The 18268-nt window shown below is 37.9% G+C and overlaps 1 protein-coding gene across 2 annotated transcripts in view; it reads right to left on the bottom strand.

The window, feature by feature from the left end:
* TBC1D9 (TBC1 domain family member 9) overlaps positions 1-18268 on the bottom strand; it is a 790231-nt gene that overhangs the window by 390195 nt on the left and 381768 nt on the right. For both annotated transcript variants that reach the window (XM_044062283.1, XM_044062284.1), the window contains exon 7: positions 13633-13839. In XM_044062283.1, coding sequence (XP_043918218.1) covers positions 13633-13839 — 207 coding nt within the window. The remainder of the gene's footprint in view (positions 1-13632; positions 13840-18268) is intronic.

The following is an 18268-nucleotide window of genomic DNA, read 5'->3' as shown; positions in this document are numbered from 1 at the left end:
AATTATTATAGAAAATACTAGTTTCCTTACAAATTAGCAAAGAAACTATGTACTAGATAGGTAGTTATTTCAGCAATAATTAGCCATCTTCAAACAGCCAAACAATAGGTTCTTCACAAAAAATATCTAAATTACAGCCAACTAAATTGAAATCTCCCCCAAAAAATTCTCATTCTGTTTCTACCTACATCACTGCAAAACCATCTTAGTTCTTTCAACATGTGGTCCTCAACACACATTACTGAAGAAGTAATACATACAACACGAATAATTATTAAATACCAACAGCTAAACTTCAACACACATTACTGAAAAAGTAATACATACAACACGAATAATTATTAAATACCAACAGCTAAACTTCAACACACATTACTGAAAAAGTAATACATACAACACGAATAATTATTAAATACCAACAGCTAAACTTCAACACACATTACTGAAAAAGTAATACATACAACACGAATAATTATTAAATACCAACAGCTAAACTTCAACACACATTACTGAAAAGTAATACATACAACACGAATAATTATTAAATACCAACAGCTAAACTTCAACACACATTACTGAAAAGTAACACATACAACACGAATAATTATTAAATACCAACAGCTAAACTTCAACACACATTACTGAAAAAGTAATACATACAACACGAATAATTATTAAATACCAACAGCTAAACTTCAACACACATTACTGAAAAAGTAATACATACAACACGAATAATTATTAAATACCAACAGCTAAACTTCAACACACATTACTGAAAAAGTAATACATACAACACGAATAATTATTAAATACCAACAGCTAAACTTCAACACACATTACTGAAAAGTAATACATACAACACGAATAATTATTAAATACCAACAGCTAAACTTCAACACACATTACTGAAAAAGTAATACATACAACACGAATAATTATTAAATACCAACAGCTAAACTTCAACACACATTACTGAAAAAGTAATACATACAACACGAATAATTATTAAATACCAACAGCTAAACTTCAACACACATTACTGAAAAGTAATACATACAACACGAATAATTATTAAATACCAACAGCTAAACTTCAACACACATTACTGAAAAAGTAATACATACAACACGAATAATTATTAAATACCAACAGCTAAACTTCAACACACATTACTGAAAAAGTAATACATACAACACGAATAATTATTAAATACCAACAGCTAAACTTCAACACACATTACTGAAAAAGTAATACATACAACACTAATAATTATTAAATACCAACAGCTAAACTTTAACACACATTACTGAAAAAGTAATACATACAACACGAATAATTATTAAATACCAACAGCTAAACTTCAACACACATTACTGAAAAAGTAATACATACAACACGAATAATTATTAAATACCAACAGCTAAACTTCAACACACATTACTGAAAAGTAATACATACAACACGAATAATTATTAAATACCAACAGCTAAACTTCAACACACATTACTGAAAAGTAATACATACAACACGAATAATTATTAAATACCAACAGCTAAACTTCAACACACATTACTCAGAAGGTAATGCATACAACACTAATAATTATTAAATACCAACAGCTAAACTTCAACACACATTACTGAAAAAGTAATACATACAACACGAATAATTATTAAATACCAACAGCTAAACTTCAACACACATTACTGAAAAAGTAATACATACAACACTAATAATTATTAAATACCAACAGCTAAACTTCAACACACATTACTGAAAAAGTAATACATACAACACGAATAATTATTAAATACCAACAGCTAAACTTCAACACACATTACTGAAAAGTAATACATACAACACTAATAATTATTAAATACCAACAGCTAAACTTCAACACACATTACTGAAAAAGTAATACATACAACACTAATAATTATTAAATACCAACAGCTAAACTTCAACACACATTACTGAAAAAGTAATACATACAACACTAATAATTATTAAATACCAACAGCTAAACTTCAACACACATTACTCAGTATGTAAAAACCAGCAAAAAAGCTCATGTTAAACAAAGCCAAACCACACTTAACAGATGATGCTGGAAGCCACCATAGGCAGAGCTCTCTTGCTTCCCAACAGCGTTCCAGTATTAATTTATACAAATTCCAAATTAATAAACTAGAATAAACCTACAATAAAACAGCCAAATTCTCAACTAGCCTTATCTGGCTAGGAATGACAAATCACCTAGCATTCGTTCGGTTTAGGATTATTCATAACATTGCCCACAAACACAATAAATATCCAGTACTACTCAGACTTGATCATACCTACAACACCCCCAGACTGTTATGCTCACAAAAACTATTAATGAATCGCAAGTGCAACAACTAAGACAATTCCCTACACTCAAGTCTTTGCGTCTTCACTGTTGAACTCTGCTACTCCAGAAGTTTGAAATAAAGACAACACTAAAGCATTTATACAGAAACAAACTTCCCTACATTTATTTATTTATTTTTTTTTATTTAACATTTGTTGACCGGGAAAGTCCGACTAGGTTCCACAGAGCCTGTTTTCAGCGGAGGCCCAGGGAGAAATGCTCCATATGCATGTCTTTGGAATACATAGCAAACAACAAAAATACCGTACCTGCAAATTGCAACTGATCTAATCTGTGTCATGGTGTAAATACTGTACCTGCAAATTGCAACTGATCTAATCTGTGTCATGGTGTAAAATGTCTACAGCACACATTTTCTTTCATATAACGTGACCACAGTTCTATACTCTTTCCTCTTTTTACTCATCGATCGCCTTCCCACTAACCTCCATATTCTCTCACATCTCTTAACTTTTAAGATCTTTTAACAATTTTCCTACTAAATCTTAGATTCTTTGTCATTATCTCTGCATCACCCAAACTATTAAACTCACACTTTTTGTTTTGTATGCCTTGCACTACTAACAGTAAGTCACTAACCTGCTATTATATAATCACCACCCTACATAACTGTAGGAACAAATTACTGCAGTGGGTATAACACTGCATTTCTACTGAAGCAGACTGATCCCGTACTTGTACAAAATTGTGTTCCCTATTAGATGATTGAAGATGCATTCATCCAACCTTAACACACCCCAACCTTTCCCTTACTCATGCAAAAAACCAACCATAAAAACTAACCTCTCTCTTCACAAAAATAAACTAAAATAATTCACAAATTTACCAAACTATCTACACCTACTCCAAAAACTCACTTGCAGTGGAGATGTCCACCCCAATCTAGGACCCAAAACACTAGTCAACCCTAACTCAAATCAGCTAAATCTCCTATACCACAGACCATCCTCATCTCTCTGCTTCCTAAACATTAATGCTAGAAGCAAACTTAAGAAAATCCAGGGCCTACATCCCCTATTGGCACTAATCAAACCAAATATTGTTTTGTTAACTGAAACATGGCTCAAACCAAAACATCATGACAATGAGATTACCACCCCTGGCTACAATATTATCCGCAAAGACAAAGTATAGAAAAAGGGAGGTGGTGTTGCAATAATATTCCAAAACCACCTCACCATAGAACAACTAGATTACAACACCCAAGATGTCAAAGATGTGGAACTAATCCTTGCCAGATTAAAAATAAGCTCCAATAAACAGTTAGTGCAGATGGCTACATCCCACCAGGCAATAATATCACTCAAATGGCAAACCTGCTTAATTGGATGTCCAACTCCATTCCACATGAAACCATACTATTAGGAGACTTTAATATTGACTGGCTCAACTGCTCCAACCATAATCCCACTGCCTTTATAAACCTCCACAGGTTTACCCAAACTATAACCACCCCCACTAGAATTGACAAAACATCCAATCACCAGTCCATCTTGGACTGGATCCTGGTAAATGACCCCAATCTTACACAGCAATCTGGCTGTCTTCCAGATACGCTTAGTGACCATCATCCTACCTACCTAATTAGGAACAAATCCCAAACCATCAGCCAGCCTAACCTCAGAGTAGTTTGTAACACAAACACCTTCATACCTACTGACTTCATCAATGCACTAAAAAACTGCAACTGGACTCCTCTAAAGCAATTCTCTCTAGAAAAAGCAGTTGAATACTTCAACACAACCTTCCTAAAAATCCTGGTCCAATATGCACCCTCCCGAATAATTAGAATAAAAACTAATTATGCCCCATGGCTAACAAATCCCACTAAAACTATAATGAAAGAAAGAGACAACACTTGGTCTCAATATCAAAAAAACAAAACCACTACCTTAAGACAAAATTACCTACAGCTCCGGAACAAAGCCAAAATACATACCAAACTAGACAAATCTAACTACTATCAAAACCTACAAGAAAAATATGCTCATAACCCCAAAAAATTCTGGAACACAATAAACTGTATACTGCAACCAGGAAAGTCCACTACACCAATCCCTGTGCTACCAAATAATCATTAAAACATACCCACACAATTTAATAAATTATTTAATGAAACAGTCAAGGCCCTTGCAAATGTCCAAAATAATAGTACTACCCACCCTACACCAATAACTACCACAACCCACCCCAATACACAAAACAATACCCCCAGTTTTCAACTTCACCCAGTGTCCACCAAGGCAATTTCTAAACTCCTTAAGAAACTTAAACCAACCACTCTAGCAGCTGATAAGCTACCAGCAGACTTGCTTCAAATATCAGCTGAAGCTATAGCCTATCCATTCTCCATTCTCATTAATAGATCTCTGTCAGAATGCAAAGTACCAGCCTCTTGGAAAACCTCCCATATCATCCCACTGCACAAAGGAGGTAACTCCTTAGAACATACCAACTATCGCCCTATAGCTATCTTACCACCGTTATCCAAAATATTAGAAAGAGGAGTTCATACTCAACTTATACCTCCATAACAACAACCTACTCTCCATATCCCAGCATGGCTTTAGACCGTCCCACAGCACCACAACAGCATTATTATCATTTACCAACATAGTTAACCACCACGGAAACAATGGTCTATTTACTTCTTCCATATTCTTAGACTTATCAAAAGCCTTTGATATGGTAAACCACAGCACGCTTCTTGCAACTCTATCTACCCTAAATATAAGTCCCCCTTCTGTATCATGGTTTAACAGCTATTTGTCGGATCGACAGCAAGCTGTCCTATGGCAAGATCAATTGTCCCCCCTGCTACCAGTAACTATAGGAGTCCCTCAAGGGTCTATCCTCAGCCCTCTGTTGTTTTCCCTATTTACTAACCAGACATCTTCATCCTTACCAACTGCCTCAGCAGTACAATATGCTGATGACACCAACCTTATATGTGCCGCCCCCACGCTAAGTGAATTACAAACCCTAACCTAAAACACCTTCACCCTAGCAGAAACCTGGTTCACTAAATCAAACTTCTTCTTAACCCACAAAAAAACAAACTAATTCTCTTTGGCCCAGGTAGATCTCCTCCCTTGAGCAACAACTTCATCATCAACTCCAAAGAAAACATTCAAATTAGTCAAACCACACACGCTAAACTGCTAGGCATAGAGATAAAAAATAACCTGAAATTCGACATCCACATAGCACAAACCATCAAGAAAGTTAATAAAAAGCTAGGCCTCCTCTACAGGAACAAACAGTTTATGACTAAACATACCAAAGTCACCATAGCTAGGACTCATCTCCTATCCACCCTCCTCTATGCCTCTCCCGTCTTGATTAATCTATGCCAAACCAAACTAAATAAAATGGAATCTTGCTATAATAAGATTGCCAAGTTTGTGTCTGATGCTTCTTACAGGTCCCACCACTGTATATCCCTAAAACAGCTTAACTGGCTTGAGTTGCCTCATATGCTCAATCAACTCTCTATAGCTCACAAGCTCTACTACCTCCCAGAGTTAACCCCAGCACTTCAGCATTTAATACAGCCCCACATTCCCACTAGAGCCCTACGATCTAACAGCCAGAACCTAATAGCTATCATCCAACATAAAAACAACGCTGGTAAATCACTCTTTGCCAGCACCATTGGCAAAACCTGGAACACACTACCAATCCATATAACTTCTAGCACCTCCTTCAATCATTTCAAAAAATCCTTAAAACCCACTACTTAACTAACTGGCTATGCTCATGTTACACTCCAGGTTAAATCTAATTGTGTCACATGTTCAGATAAGTATAAACAGATTTGCCCTAAAAAGCTTGTAAACCCAGATACTGGTATAAAAAAAATGTTTAAGTTTTTGACTATGTACCTCAATGACTGTCTACTGTACTGTCTAAAACTGTTAACTTCTAATCTATTCTGTATTAAAATCAATTGTGTGTTCTATATTTTGTTCTCTCATGTACTGCATTCTATTGTACTGTGGAGCTTTTCTCCCCAGGTCTCCGCTGAAAATGGACCTGTGTCCAGTCAGACTTTCCCGGTAAACAGATGTAAATACAATAAATAAAATAAATAAATAAACAATAATTGATCGAACTTGAAAGCGCGAAATGGCAAAATACTGAAACGGCATATAAGTGAATTCTTTCTCTGGCAAAGAAATCGCTTGTCCGCCTTCGTTTTTTTGCCGTTTTCATCACTGTAGTGTGATCTCAGGGTAGGGGTGTGTGTGTGTGGGGCACAGCCCCCACATCGGGGGGGGTGGGGCGAAGCCCCCCACTTTATGTTTTAAAGTTTGTTTTTTTTTTTTTTTTTTTTGGAACAGCGATTTTTTTCCCCTGGAAAAAAAAAAATCGCTGTTCTGAGTGCTCATGATTGTAAGCTTTCACTTACATGGGGTCAATGAATCAGCATTTGCTTTTCTAAGCGTTCGCTGATTTAATGTAAACCCCAAAATTGCATATACCCGTTTCACTTTATTCCTGTTATTACACTATGTATAAATCTGCCCTCAACTAAATGTAACTAATTTCTCCATGTGGAAAACTGTAAATATATACATACCAACTTAGTTGCAACTGCTTATTTTTATAGTTTTAAGACTTTTGTTATGTCTCACTTTGGCACTTTTCTCCCTAGCCTGTCTTTGAAAAGGGGCCCACTCAGTCAGTCCTTCTTGGTTACTGGAATATGTAAGTATGAAAGTGAGTGAGTGAGTAAATAAATAAGATAAATTACAGGTAAACCCTCTCTCCAGAGGTGCTCTTTATTATTATTACTATTATTATTACCATTATCAGTCCATCTTAACATATTCAAGACCAAATTTATCTAATTAAGGGTTACAGGTAGTTAAAGCCTCCTGGCAAGTAAAAGGTACGAGGCAGGAATCCAGCATGCCTGGGATGGCATTACAACACAGGATACATGCACATACATGACATACAACTGCACAGAAGTCTATGTGCCACTTGGGGCTTTACCATTTCATAGGTTCTATATGAATGTATTATGCTAGCTGCCCTTGTGGGCCATTTTATACCTAGCCAATTTCCCTTTTTGTGCTCAAATTAACCTATCCCATTTGGTTAGAGACTGGCCTAACACATCCCATGGCTTTATATATTACCCCTAATGAGAATAATTGGGATCATACCATAGATAATTTAAGGGCCCCATGCACAGACCATGCTGAAAGATCAAAACCCACTTTATTTGGACATTGCAAGAATTTCTAAGCCACCTTGTAAAAAAATAAATAAATAATAAATTATCAGACTAACAATTTTACAGATACACCAGACAGCAGAATGCAAAAAAGTAGCACAGAAAATCATGAACACATTACAGGCGAACTAATTATGACAACAACTAGATTCACATAAAGCAGGAACTCAAAAGACATCACTCCGAAAATTATGCTGAATTAAAAAAAACTAAAGTCATGACTGACATGAGTTTCAAAAATGGTTTTACTATGGTGTGTAGGCCCACCTCTCTCCCACTCAACTTCAGGGCCCAAACTTAGCGATAACAAGATCAAGCTGCAGATCACTGCATTGTGGAGCATTCCCAAAATCTGCCCAGTATGACCTCATTCAGGTAAAGTACAAATTGCTGAGCACTGGCCATCATACAGCTGTATGGGAACAGGTGAAACTGGGCACTACTTCTTACACTGGGAACACTGGAGCATCATTCAACACCTGCCATCATGTGGTCTTTAAGTGACATATAATTTTCCAAAACATGCCCAGTTTGCACTCTCTAGAAAACTAAACCTGTCACTTATCAGGAGGAACCAGAGGATGTACACAAAACTGTGTTACTTCAGGAAGCAAACTGTAATGCCAGACCTCCTTTAGTATTCAAGAATGGTTATCCATACTTTGTATACTAATTTTGAAACTCATCTAAGGGTCATCATTAAAATAACTGATTAAATGTCAACAAAATTAAAATGCATTAAACAATGTGAATTAAAGGAGGTACTTTATATAAACATCTTTATTAAATCCCAACTAAGACAGCGACACATGTACACATACAGTAATATAAACGCAAAATAAACTATAGTAATATTCATTCATGCAGTACACACATTTCCTTTTAAAGAATTATTATTCACTCAGACATTACATAAACTGCTCACTTCCTTTCATCCCTTAAACCTCACTCCTTTTATACATTCTGCATGTATTGTTCCCAGAGATTCCATTTACTTCTGCGGAATTTGTTCTTTCCATTTTCAAAGGATCCCACCTTCAGTTTATCTCCTTTACAATATTCAGTACTTCACTTATACTCAGTTTAGATTTTAGACTACCTTCTTTTACTTGCTTTTTTTGGCAGCCAGTATCACTAAACTTAGGCTGTCAATTGCCTAGATACAGTAAGGCTTTACTATGTCCTAGCTCAAAGAATTTTCTTCTTAGTAACAACAATTTGCTCTTCCAACATTTCTGACAAAATACTTTGTAGAGAATTTTTAAAATCTGCCAACTTATTACATTCCCAGACCACTTCTTCCCAATTACATTTCTCTTTCCCATCACACCTTTAGCATTTCCTATCTACCCTGAATGTAAGATACTTGAAGATCTATATTCACAATGAAAGATGTGCTCAGACCTTGGCCCCGAAAACTTTAATACCCTGCCCACTGTAATCAGGAACTGTGAGGACTTTACTGAGCTGCAAATTAAAAAGTTTCTTGTTAATGCTTTCTCCATTCCTCATCATCTAATTTTGCTATTGGCATGCTTTATTTTGCAGCACTCTGCAGAAACTGCTTCTTTTTTTACATTTTCTCTTTCTCACAAGTATTGTGACCATCTCTGTTTTGCACTGACAGTGTCAGTGACCCATCTCTGTTTTGCACCGACAAAGTCAGTGCCTCCATCTACTACACAAGTTTACTTTTATCACTGCACCATCCCCACTGCACAGCTGACTACTACCTAATTTATATTTATGTAATTTTAAGTTATTCTAATCTTTTACATTAGGAACAATGCTTACTACTGCATTATTCTGCAGCATTATCTATTAGTGTAGTCACAGACATACAATTTCTTTTGTTCCTTCAGTATATTTGCTGTTTTTTTCTGTCTCCATGTATCACGTTAGCTTTTGATGTTAATTATGCTTTTAAAGTGCCCTTAAATTACTTGCATTTCTACAGTCACTGCACAAACTTCAGCTGCTGTCTAAGCCCAAGTTGCTTGTTTCTTTTACTAACTACTAGAGTTTGTTTCTGAATTCCTGCCCCAATGCTTGTACCAGCAATTTATATCTCAACTTATGTCATTGAGCAACATTTTCTTTATCCTAACCAATTACAAATTTTAAACTAACTGAAGCACTGTTACATCCATCTGGTTACTAACAGATGACCCACTTACAGCTATGGAAAAAGGTCAGCTAACAGGTAGGTACAAGCTTTAGAGACCTAAGCAAAGCATATGATACAGTCGACCAAGCATTGCTCAGTACAGAACCGTTAAAGCACAGAATTAGCAGCGATACTGCTCTGGGGTTCATCATGTTTCATTCAAACTGATCTTTCAGAGCCAAGACACGATCCAGCCACTCTTCCCCTAAAATGGGTTCCCAAAGCTCAGTTCAGTTAACTGACACCCATGGGGATTGGTAGATGCCGGATAACTGTAGTTTCTGGTTGCTTCAGAGTTACTATTAAAAATAGGCCTGACTAATACTGTATCCTATATTATTTGTTTGGTTTGACTTGTTCTCTGGTTGGGGAGAGAGGCAATTTATTCCTGTCTTCCTTTATAAAGCTCTAAATCTCTAAAAATATAAGGTACGTTTCTGTGGGGCAAAACACAATGTGCAACACATGAAAACTGTACTGTATTTATTCGATTTTTTCCAGTTGCTTGAGAGTGCCGGTTGCTTGAGTTCCGGTTAACTGAAAGTTTACTGTACTTTTACCATTAGTCTCACTATACGTCAACCGTCAGCCCTCTGACATAACTCATCTCATAGCCCTAATGCATGCAGATGACATGTTCATACTACAGATCCAACCCTTCCTGCAGGACCATTAAACCTCAACTACAAGAACTACTTTCTCTTACTGTCTTTCTCAGAGAAAACGCCTCCTTAATTCAAGCAAAACCAAAGTAATACTTTTTGGAATTCATCAAAAGTAAAACCAATCCATGCCAACTTACAAATTGTAGATCAGGACAACAATCCATTGAAAACCAGCTACATCTTACAAATACCTAGGCCTCTGGCTTCCACCTTCACAGCTAGTACACAAAACATAAAATCCATAGAACCATATTCAGAGCATAGAAGATTTCCCAACTTCTATCCCAGCAGGGATAGTAGCCACAGGGGAGGGCTCCCTCCTTGCTCAACATGAGTATGATTTTCCAAATGTGGCTTCAGCCTCCAAGGAAAACCCTAAGTGCTCTACAGACTATGGCCAATAAAACATGCCATCTCATGGAACCTGTATCAAAATCTGAATACCACTGCTCACTTCTCAAAAAGGTCATCTGGTTTCCCATCAAACACGGAGTGGACCTCCTCCTATTCAAAATTCATAAACAAAACATCTTCCCCTACCTTGCCAAATGACTCATTATAAGACAAAGAACATATAACCTAAGATACCAACCTATACATGCTCCTCCCCTTCACATTACTGATGCAAGAAAAACATACAGCTCTCATAGCTTCTCATGCCAACGTCCAAAGCTCTGGCAATCCATAACCCCTGACATAAGAGAGTTAACAAATTACTTGCACTTCATGTAATCCATGAAATTTCATTTGACAAATGAAGCCAAATGCCACTGCTTTCCATCACTGAAATAACAAATTTGACAGTCTTTCCACCCAACTTTAGTTCTTCCCACTACCAATTTTATCACATTGCTACCATTGTTCAGTCAATCAGATCCTAGCCCCATGTATTCCTACCTCTCTAACATACAGGGCCCATCCCCATTCTTCCTCCCTCTATTTAACAACTGGCTAGGCTTATAAATGCCTTTGGGCAGATAGCCTAGTGCCTACCTATGAACCTATACAGGGCCCATTTCGCATTCTTCCTCCCACTGTTTAACATACAGGGCCCATCCCCATTCTTCCTCCCTCTGTTTAACATACAGGGCCCATCCCCATTCTTCCTCCTTCTGTTTAATATACAGGGCCCATCCCCATTCTTCCTACCACTGTTTAACATATGGGGTCCATCCCCATTCTTCCTACCTCTGTTTAACATATGGGGCCCATCCCCATTCTTCCTACCTCTGTTTAACATATGGGGTCCGTCCCCATTCTTCCTACCTCTGTTTAACATATGGGGTCCATCCCCATTCTTCCTACCTCTGTTTAACATATGGGGTCCATCCCCATTCTTCCTACCTCTGTTTAACATATGGGGCCCATCCCCATTCTTCTCCTTCCATCCCTGCCCACCTCTTTCTCACTGCCAACTCCTGCTTCCATGTGTTCAATATTGCACTGTTAGCTCGTTTTTCTGTGCTCTCTCTCACTTCTCCATCCCATTAAGACAGTGAAAAGGGTACTGACTTTGTACTTGTAAAATAACCTAAAACTATGTTTTTGGATCTTTTGGTAGTATACAAACTGTGCATCTCTGTTGTATACCCATTTGAACCTGAAATTTGTCCAGCTGGCCTCAGCACTTTACCCCAATTAATAAATCTAAATAAAATAAATAAAAGCCAGTCATTAATTGTCCTCTGTATTTGTTTTCTTATGCTGCATCTGGACTACATATGTAAATGCATATATATTTTGACATGCTGTGTGCACTAATATCTATTTGGTCACCAGATGAAATAGACCCCTGTGCACAAGTCCATTACCCTGGTTATTAGACTATAAGTAGAGACTTTGTCACCCGCAGAAGCAAGGTTCTTTCTACATGTAAAGAAGGTAGGTACAGAGTTTTCAACCCAGCACAAAAAAATTTAAAACTGCCCTATAAAACATGTTGGAGGTAAAATGAAAATAGCTCAGGTAACACAAGGGTACATATTATGATGAAGCTTCTGTAGAGACCCATACACAGAGTTAATGGCAAGAAAGAAGGGAGGAAGGTGAATCTATTTGTTTTTACAGCCTGATGATAGTTGTTAAACATATAAGCATAGACATGAACATCTGTAGTGCTATAAAAAATAGCATGTGGCTCATGTCTCATTGGTGAAGCCTGTACCATGGGGTAAGGTAGATGACGCAAGTCTTTTTTATCAACTAAAATACAATGCATTCATTACTGTTGGTAACTATGGAATTAAAAGAAAGTACAGTTTTGTACGCATTAGGCATGTATCACCACTGTCCTCATCACATCACTGGAATTCTCTCTAGAACACATTATTACAGCTACTTGCCTAGCTTATGGAATTCAGGTTCAGCTAATTATAACTTTACTATTCACAGACTTCATAGTCTCCTTAATCCTAATCCATATGACATCTTTACACCCTATCCATTTTCTACTACAAATCTTCGTTGTCTAAAATACTATAAAAATGGATATAGCTCCCAAAGTATGAAATGCAGTTCACTTATGTGTTCAACAATGCATTTACTCAAGTTCGTTGAAAAAAAAATACCCCTGATATTTTTTGTCTACCTAATTTTTTAAGCTCCTAGGTCGGGTTTCAGCAGGTTCCATGTCTGCAGGTGCACACTGCAGTAGGCTGTACTGACCTTGTGATTTGTGTAGTCCATGTTTACCGCTATGTGATGCACAAAATGCATGAAGGGTGTTTGTTTTATGTAAATCTGGGTTGCCTCTGAAAAAAGGAATATCTAATTTAAAGCTTATCCCACATCAGCCCAAACTACAGAAGTACAATAGAAAAAGAAAGCCCAGCAACATTAGAAAAGGACCTATGCAGGGTACCTGCAAAAACAAGAAATGTCTGCATTAATAATGGTGGAAGAACATTTTGATGACCATGACAATCAAGGAAGTAGAAGAAGGCAGCTGCAAATATCTAAACATTCATATTCTGATACACACCTAAGCTGTGAAGCAAATGAACTTGAGAAACATGCAGATCTGGTCAAGCAGTCAACATGATCATTCCCATTTTCCACAAGGCTGAAAGTTATCACTAAGTGAAACAAGCAAGTTGCTGTACACTATACTGTTAACTGCCACAACATGCAATACACATACCTCATCATCAGAATTGTTGTAACTGCCAGAAATGTCTCTCTCGCTGTAAATTTTTGAGGTAGTCTGTTGTAGGAAGTCAGAAATTCTTTGCACCAGAAAGTCTCTGTCCTTTAAGTTTGCAAAAAGGAATGTCATTCTGTTTTTTGTGCTGATAGACAGAGGGCTGGGCAACACACTGGAGCTGTCTGCCTTTTCCACAATCGTCACCTGGAAAGAACAGAGAAGATCCGTGAGAAGTATGTAAACCCGTGACTTTATATTTTTTAACATGCAGGGCTCTAGGGCAGCCATGGTGCTCTAGCTAGCATTAACCATATTAGTCTGATGAAACTATTCCTTATCTGAAAAATCTGCAACTTTACTGACCCATTCATAAAAAACCTTTAATGACTGTTTGTGGTAAACAGCCACTTCCCTGCCTCACAAATTTCACTGTTAGTCATGGGCTGAGGACCTAAGAGTAGTCATGCAAGAGCCCCAAATTTGTCCTGCCATATAGATATGCACCTTGAAGATCAAATCATTTATTTATTTTTTTTTTTATTCTTTTAAGGTACGTATAGCCCTTACACTGGTTGCTAACTTTGGAACAAGCTTTTTTTAATGTTTGCAAGATATGTTTCAATAAACATATACTAGGTTATTTCTTATCCATACATTATGGTTCACAAACCAAATGCCTGTTAAGGGCCTGAGCATCTGCACCTCATCCTCTAAACTCATACAAGACCAGACTAGATGATCTATTAAATAAAAAAAAAAAAAAAAAAAAAACAATAACATGCTGAAAGTAAGCTGAGGCACTTAAGCATTAGACCATCAGTCACCGATTTAAAATAAAATATTCCTAAAGAGTAACTTTCTGTATCACCTCCATTTTACTTAACTCCTTAACAGAATAAACGCAGAAACTGGAACAGCACTCAATATGGGGTCTTACCATAGGTTTAAAGAAAGGAATTAGCACATCTTCACATCCACATATCACTATCCACAGCATCCTTTATGGTGCAGAAACATTTCTTGACTATTACATGCACATCAGTGCTAAAACCAAGTTGAATATCAAACAAATCTCCTTAATCTTTAAAGTAACTATATGTTCTTTATAAATTATGGTTAACAACATGAGAGCATTGATTATTGAAGGTCCCCATATGCAAGGTATTGCAATTTTTAGTGCTGAAACTGATACTGTATTTGTCCACCAAATATATAGTTCATCAACATAATCCTTTACCTCTCACTGACAATTGGCAAAGGAATAGGGGGAAAAAGGGGACATTAGCTCCATAAGGACACCACCCACCAATGGAGTTCCCCAGGGTTCTGTGTTGGAACCTCTCCTGTTTAATATCTACTCTTCTGAAGTAAAAGACGATACCAAAGGGTTCTGGCTGACAGTCTGCAGTTGCCTGCAAGCTAAGAGGAGTCAATGAATGCCCTGATGACTTGGCCATCCCACAGGAAAGTTTGTCCCAAATAAAGTACTGGTTCCAAAATCATGGACTGATAACAAAATCCACAAAAATGCATCATTGTATCCTTTGGGAAGCTGTCTACTCCAGGGAACAACAACACTGACAGGTGACCCAGTTGTTCAGTATCTGTGAACTTAAGTAAACAGTGACCTAACTTTTCACCAACACCCACCAGCACTGTCCACACATCCATACAACAGGCCTCCCTAATATAGTACTTAAATGACTCTACACTTATCTGCACATCTGACAACATGGCACACCTCCAAAAAAAAATAGTTGGGAAGCTTTAACAGCCACTGAAACATGGTTTTGTAACTCACAACTCATGCTCAACCCTAAAAACAAAACTTCCACCTTTCTCCCACTCCCTCTCAGATGATAAAATTAAATTTGAAGCCCTCTTTCTTGATAATACATCCAATGAAGTCAATTCTCATAGTAAATTATTTGGGATGATGGTGAATGATAATCTTAAATTCGACCTACACGTACACAATTACATAAGAACAACTCATCAAAAACTAGGGATGCTTTACAGAGATAAAAAATTTATTACCATTGCAACTAAAGTTATACTTGCCACTACATATCTCTTCCCCACCCTTCTTTATGGCACTGTCATCCTTAATAACCTTCAGGTATCACAAAAACTTTGCTATAACAAAGTTGCAAAATTTGCAATTATAAGGTCAGGTTTCATGTAAACAGACAAAAATACAGTATTATTTCTTGCACAAGTCTAAAAATGCAGCACCATTAAAGCAGGCCTTCACAGTTTGCATACAGTTTCAATGAATACACTTTTCAATCAGTGAAAATAACCTTCAGTTAAGAATACTGATAAGAACATCATGTGCAGTATATAGAGTACAAATACATTTTATTTGTACGTCACAAGGCTTGGGAATCAAGGTTGAAGAGGCATGTAGAGTTGCAGGGTTTTCTTATAACTAGGAAATACTTCAGAAACAATTTGTTTGGACTGATACGCAGAAAGTCATTGCAGTACAGACACTCGAGTATGAGAGCAGAGGACAGGTCAAATATCCAGCATTCCAGAATATTAATTATACTATTCAGGAGGGAAGAAAAATGAAACATAGGAGTGCAGAAGCTACAGGCTATTTCAGTTTATCAGTACTGTTATTGCAGAGAGTATTCAGATATAGGTTCATAGGTTCATAGGTTCATACTAGGCTATCTGCCCGAGGGCATTTACAAGCCTAGCCCATAGTTTTGTGGCTTACGCCACCCCTTTAGTATGGGGAACTATACCCATTATTTTGCTGTGCCTCTGTTGAGCAGTGATACTGAGGTAATCCCTGGGGTATATCTGCGATCTCCCATCCATTGGTCAAAATTTCTCTTGAACAAGGCCAGCGAGGTGCTCTGCCTCACATATACCGGGATTTTATTCCACAGCATAGGGAGTCTTTGGGTGATGAATCTATCCCTCCAGCACGTCCTATTAATAGCCGTGTCGAGGTTTAAGTCTCCGCCCTTGTGGCTCTGACGGATCTAGATTTTTGAGGTGAAGCATATTCATCAAATCTGGGTTTGACATGGCCTTGTATGTTAGGCAAAGGTCACCTCTGAGCAAGCGGTGGCGACTGAATAGAGCTGGAGTTCTTTCAGTCGGGCAGCATAGGACAGACGTTTGAGACCCTTTATCCTTTTGGTGAGGAACTTTTGTGGCCTCTCCAGCTGCTGCAAGTGTCGGGTCAGATACATTCCGAATGGGGCATTGTACTCAATCATTGGTCTGATGAGTGATGTGTATAGGGAGACTATGACCTCCCTTGATCTAGATGAGAATCCCTTCATGATAAGGTGGGCAATGTAGAAGGTCTTCCTAACTACTTTAGCTACATGGGTGTCGAATGACAGACTACTATCAACCTGGGTCCCCAGGTCCCTGATAACTTCTTCTGTACTCAGTGGATTGCCACCTATTTGGTAGCTAGGGGCAACCTTGTTTTTCCCGAAGGGTATGACTATGCATTTTTTGGCATTTAACTTTAGGCCATGGCTCTGGCACCAGTTATCCGTTTCTGTGAGACCCTTCTGAAGGATATCTGTGTCAGATGTGTTTTCTACTATGGCCCAGTTTGCAGTCATCTGCAAACTTTGTCAGCCATAACCCTCCTGTGTTTGCTTGTACTTGGAAAAGTAGATGCCAAACAAGAGTGGGCCCAGGACTGAGCCCTGTGGTACACCACTTGTGACAGGCTTTGAGTCTGACATGGCGCCAGCAACTCTGACCCTGTGGGTTCTGTCACTCAGCCAGTTTGCAACCCATCTTGTGATGTATGGGTTAACATTTAAGCTGATGAGTTTTTCAATTATACCCGAGTGGGGTATTGTATCAAAGGCCTTCGCCAGATCGAGGTAGGCTGTATGGACTGCCTTTCCCTCATCAATGGCTTTGGTGACTGTTTCGAAAAAGTCAACCAAGTTTAGAAGGCATGATCTGCCTTTGACAAAGCCAAACTGGGATGGATCCAAAGTCTGCAAATTCCCTATGTCTTTATTTATGAGGTCCATTATGATCCTCTCCATGGCTTTGCAGATAAGGCTTGTCAAGCTAATGGGCCGGTAATTTCCAGGGTCGGTGGAGGCACCGCCTTTGTGAAGTGGGACCACAGTTGCAGTGCGCCACTCCTGGAGTGCGTATCCAGAGGTAAGACTATGATTAAACAGCTGTCCTAGCTGTGGGTTTAATTCCTCGTTGAGTTCGTGGAGCACACAGCCGGGGACACCATCAGGACCCATTGCATATTGTTGACATCTACCTTCACTGTACATAATAAACCACTCTTAACAGAACTACAGTTTGCAGACTTCATTCTGAAATGTACAGGATGATTTGCACATAAAGGAGAGACTTGCACATGTTCTGCACAGTTTTGGGTAATTGACAGATACCTATTTCTTCTAGTTATATCTAGCTCACACCAGCATTCTACAGTCATATTAATTCTTACAGCAATAAATACGCCTTTCAGAACCCACCAAGGTATAGGGCTAGAAAGCCTAAACTGGTAAGAACCATCTCATCAACTAACATATGCACAGCTTCTTACCACCTATAAAAATTACCGAGCATCCATTTGATTGTCCAGCACTAAATGCCATTCTACACAACTATGTTT

This window comes from Protopterus annectens, chromosome 2.part1 (genome assembly GCF_019279795.1).
Source record: "Protopterus annectens isolate FY-2018-M chromosome 2.part1, PAN1.0, whole genome shotgun sequence".
Classification (NCBI taxonomy): domain Eukaryota; kingdom Metazoa; phylum Chordata; order Ceratodontiformes; family Protopteridae; genus Protopterus; species Protopterus annectens.
Note: the sequence above shows the minus strand (reverse complement) of the source record. Positions and strands in the feature narration are given on the sequence as shown.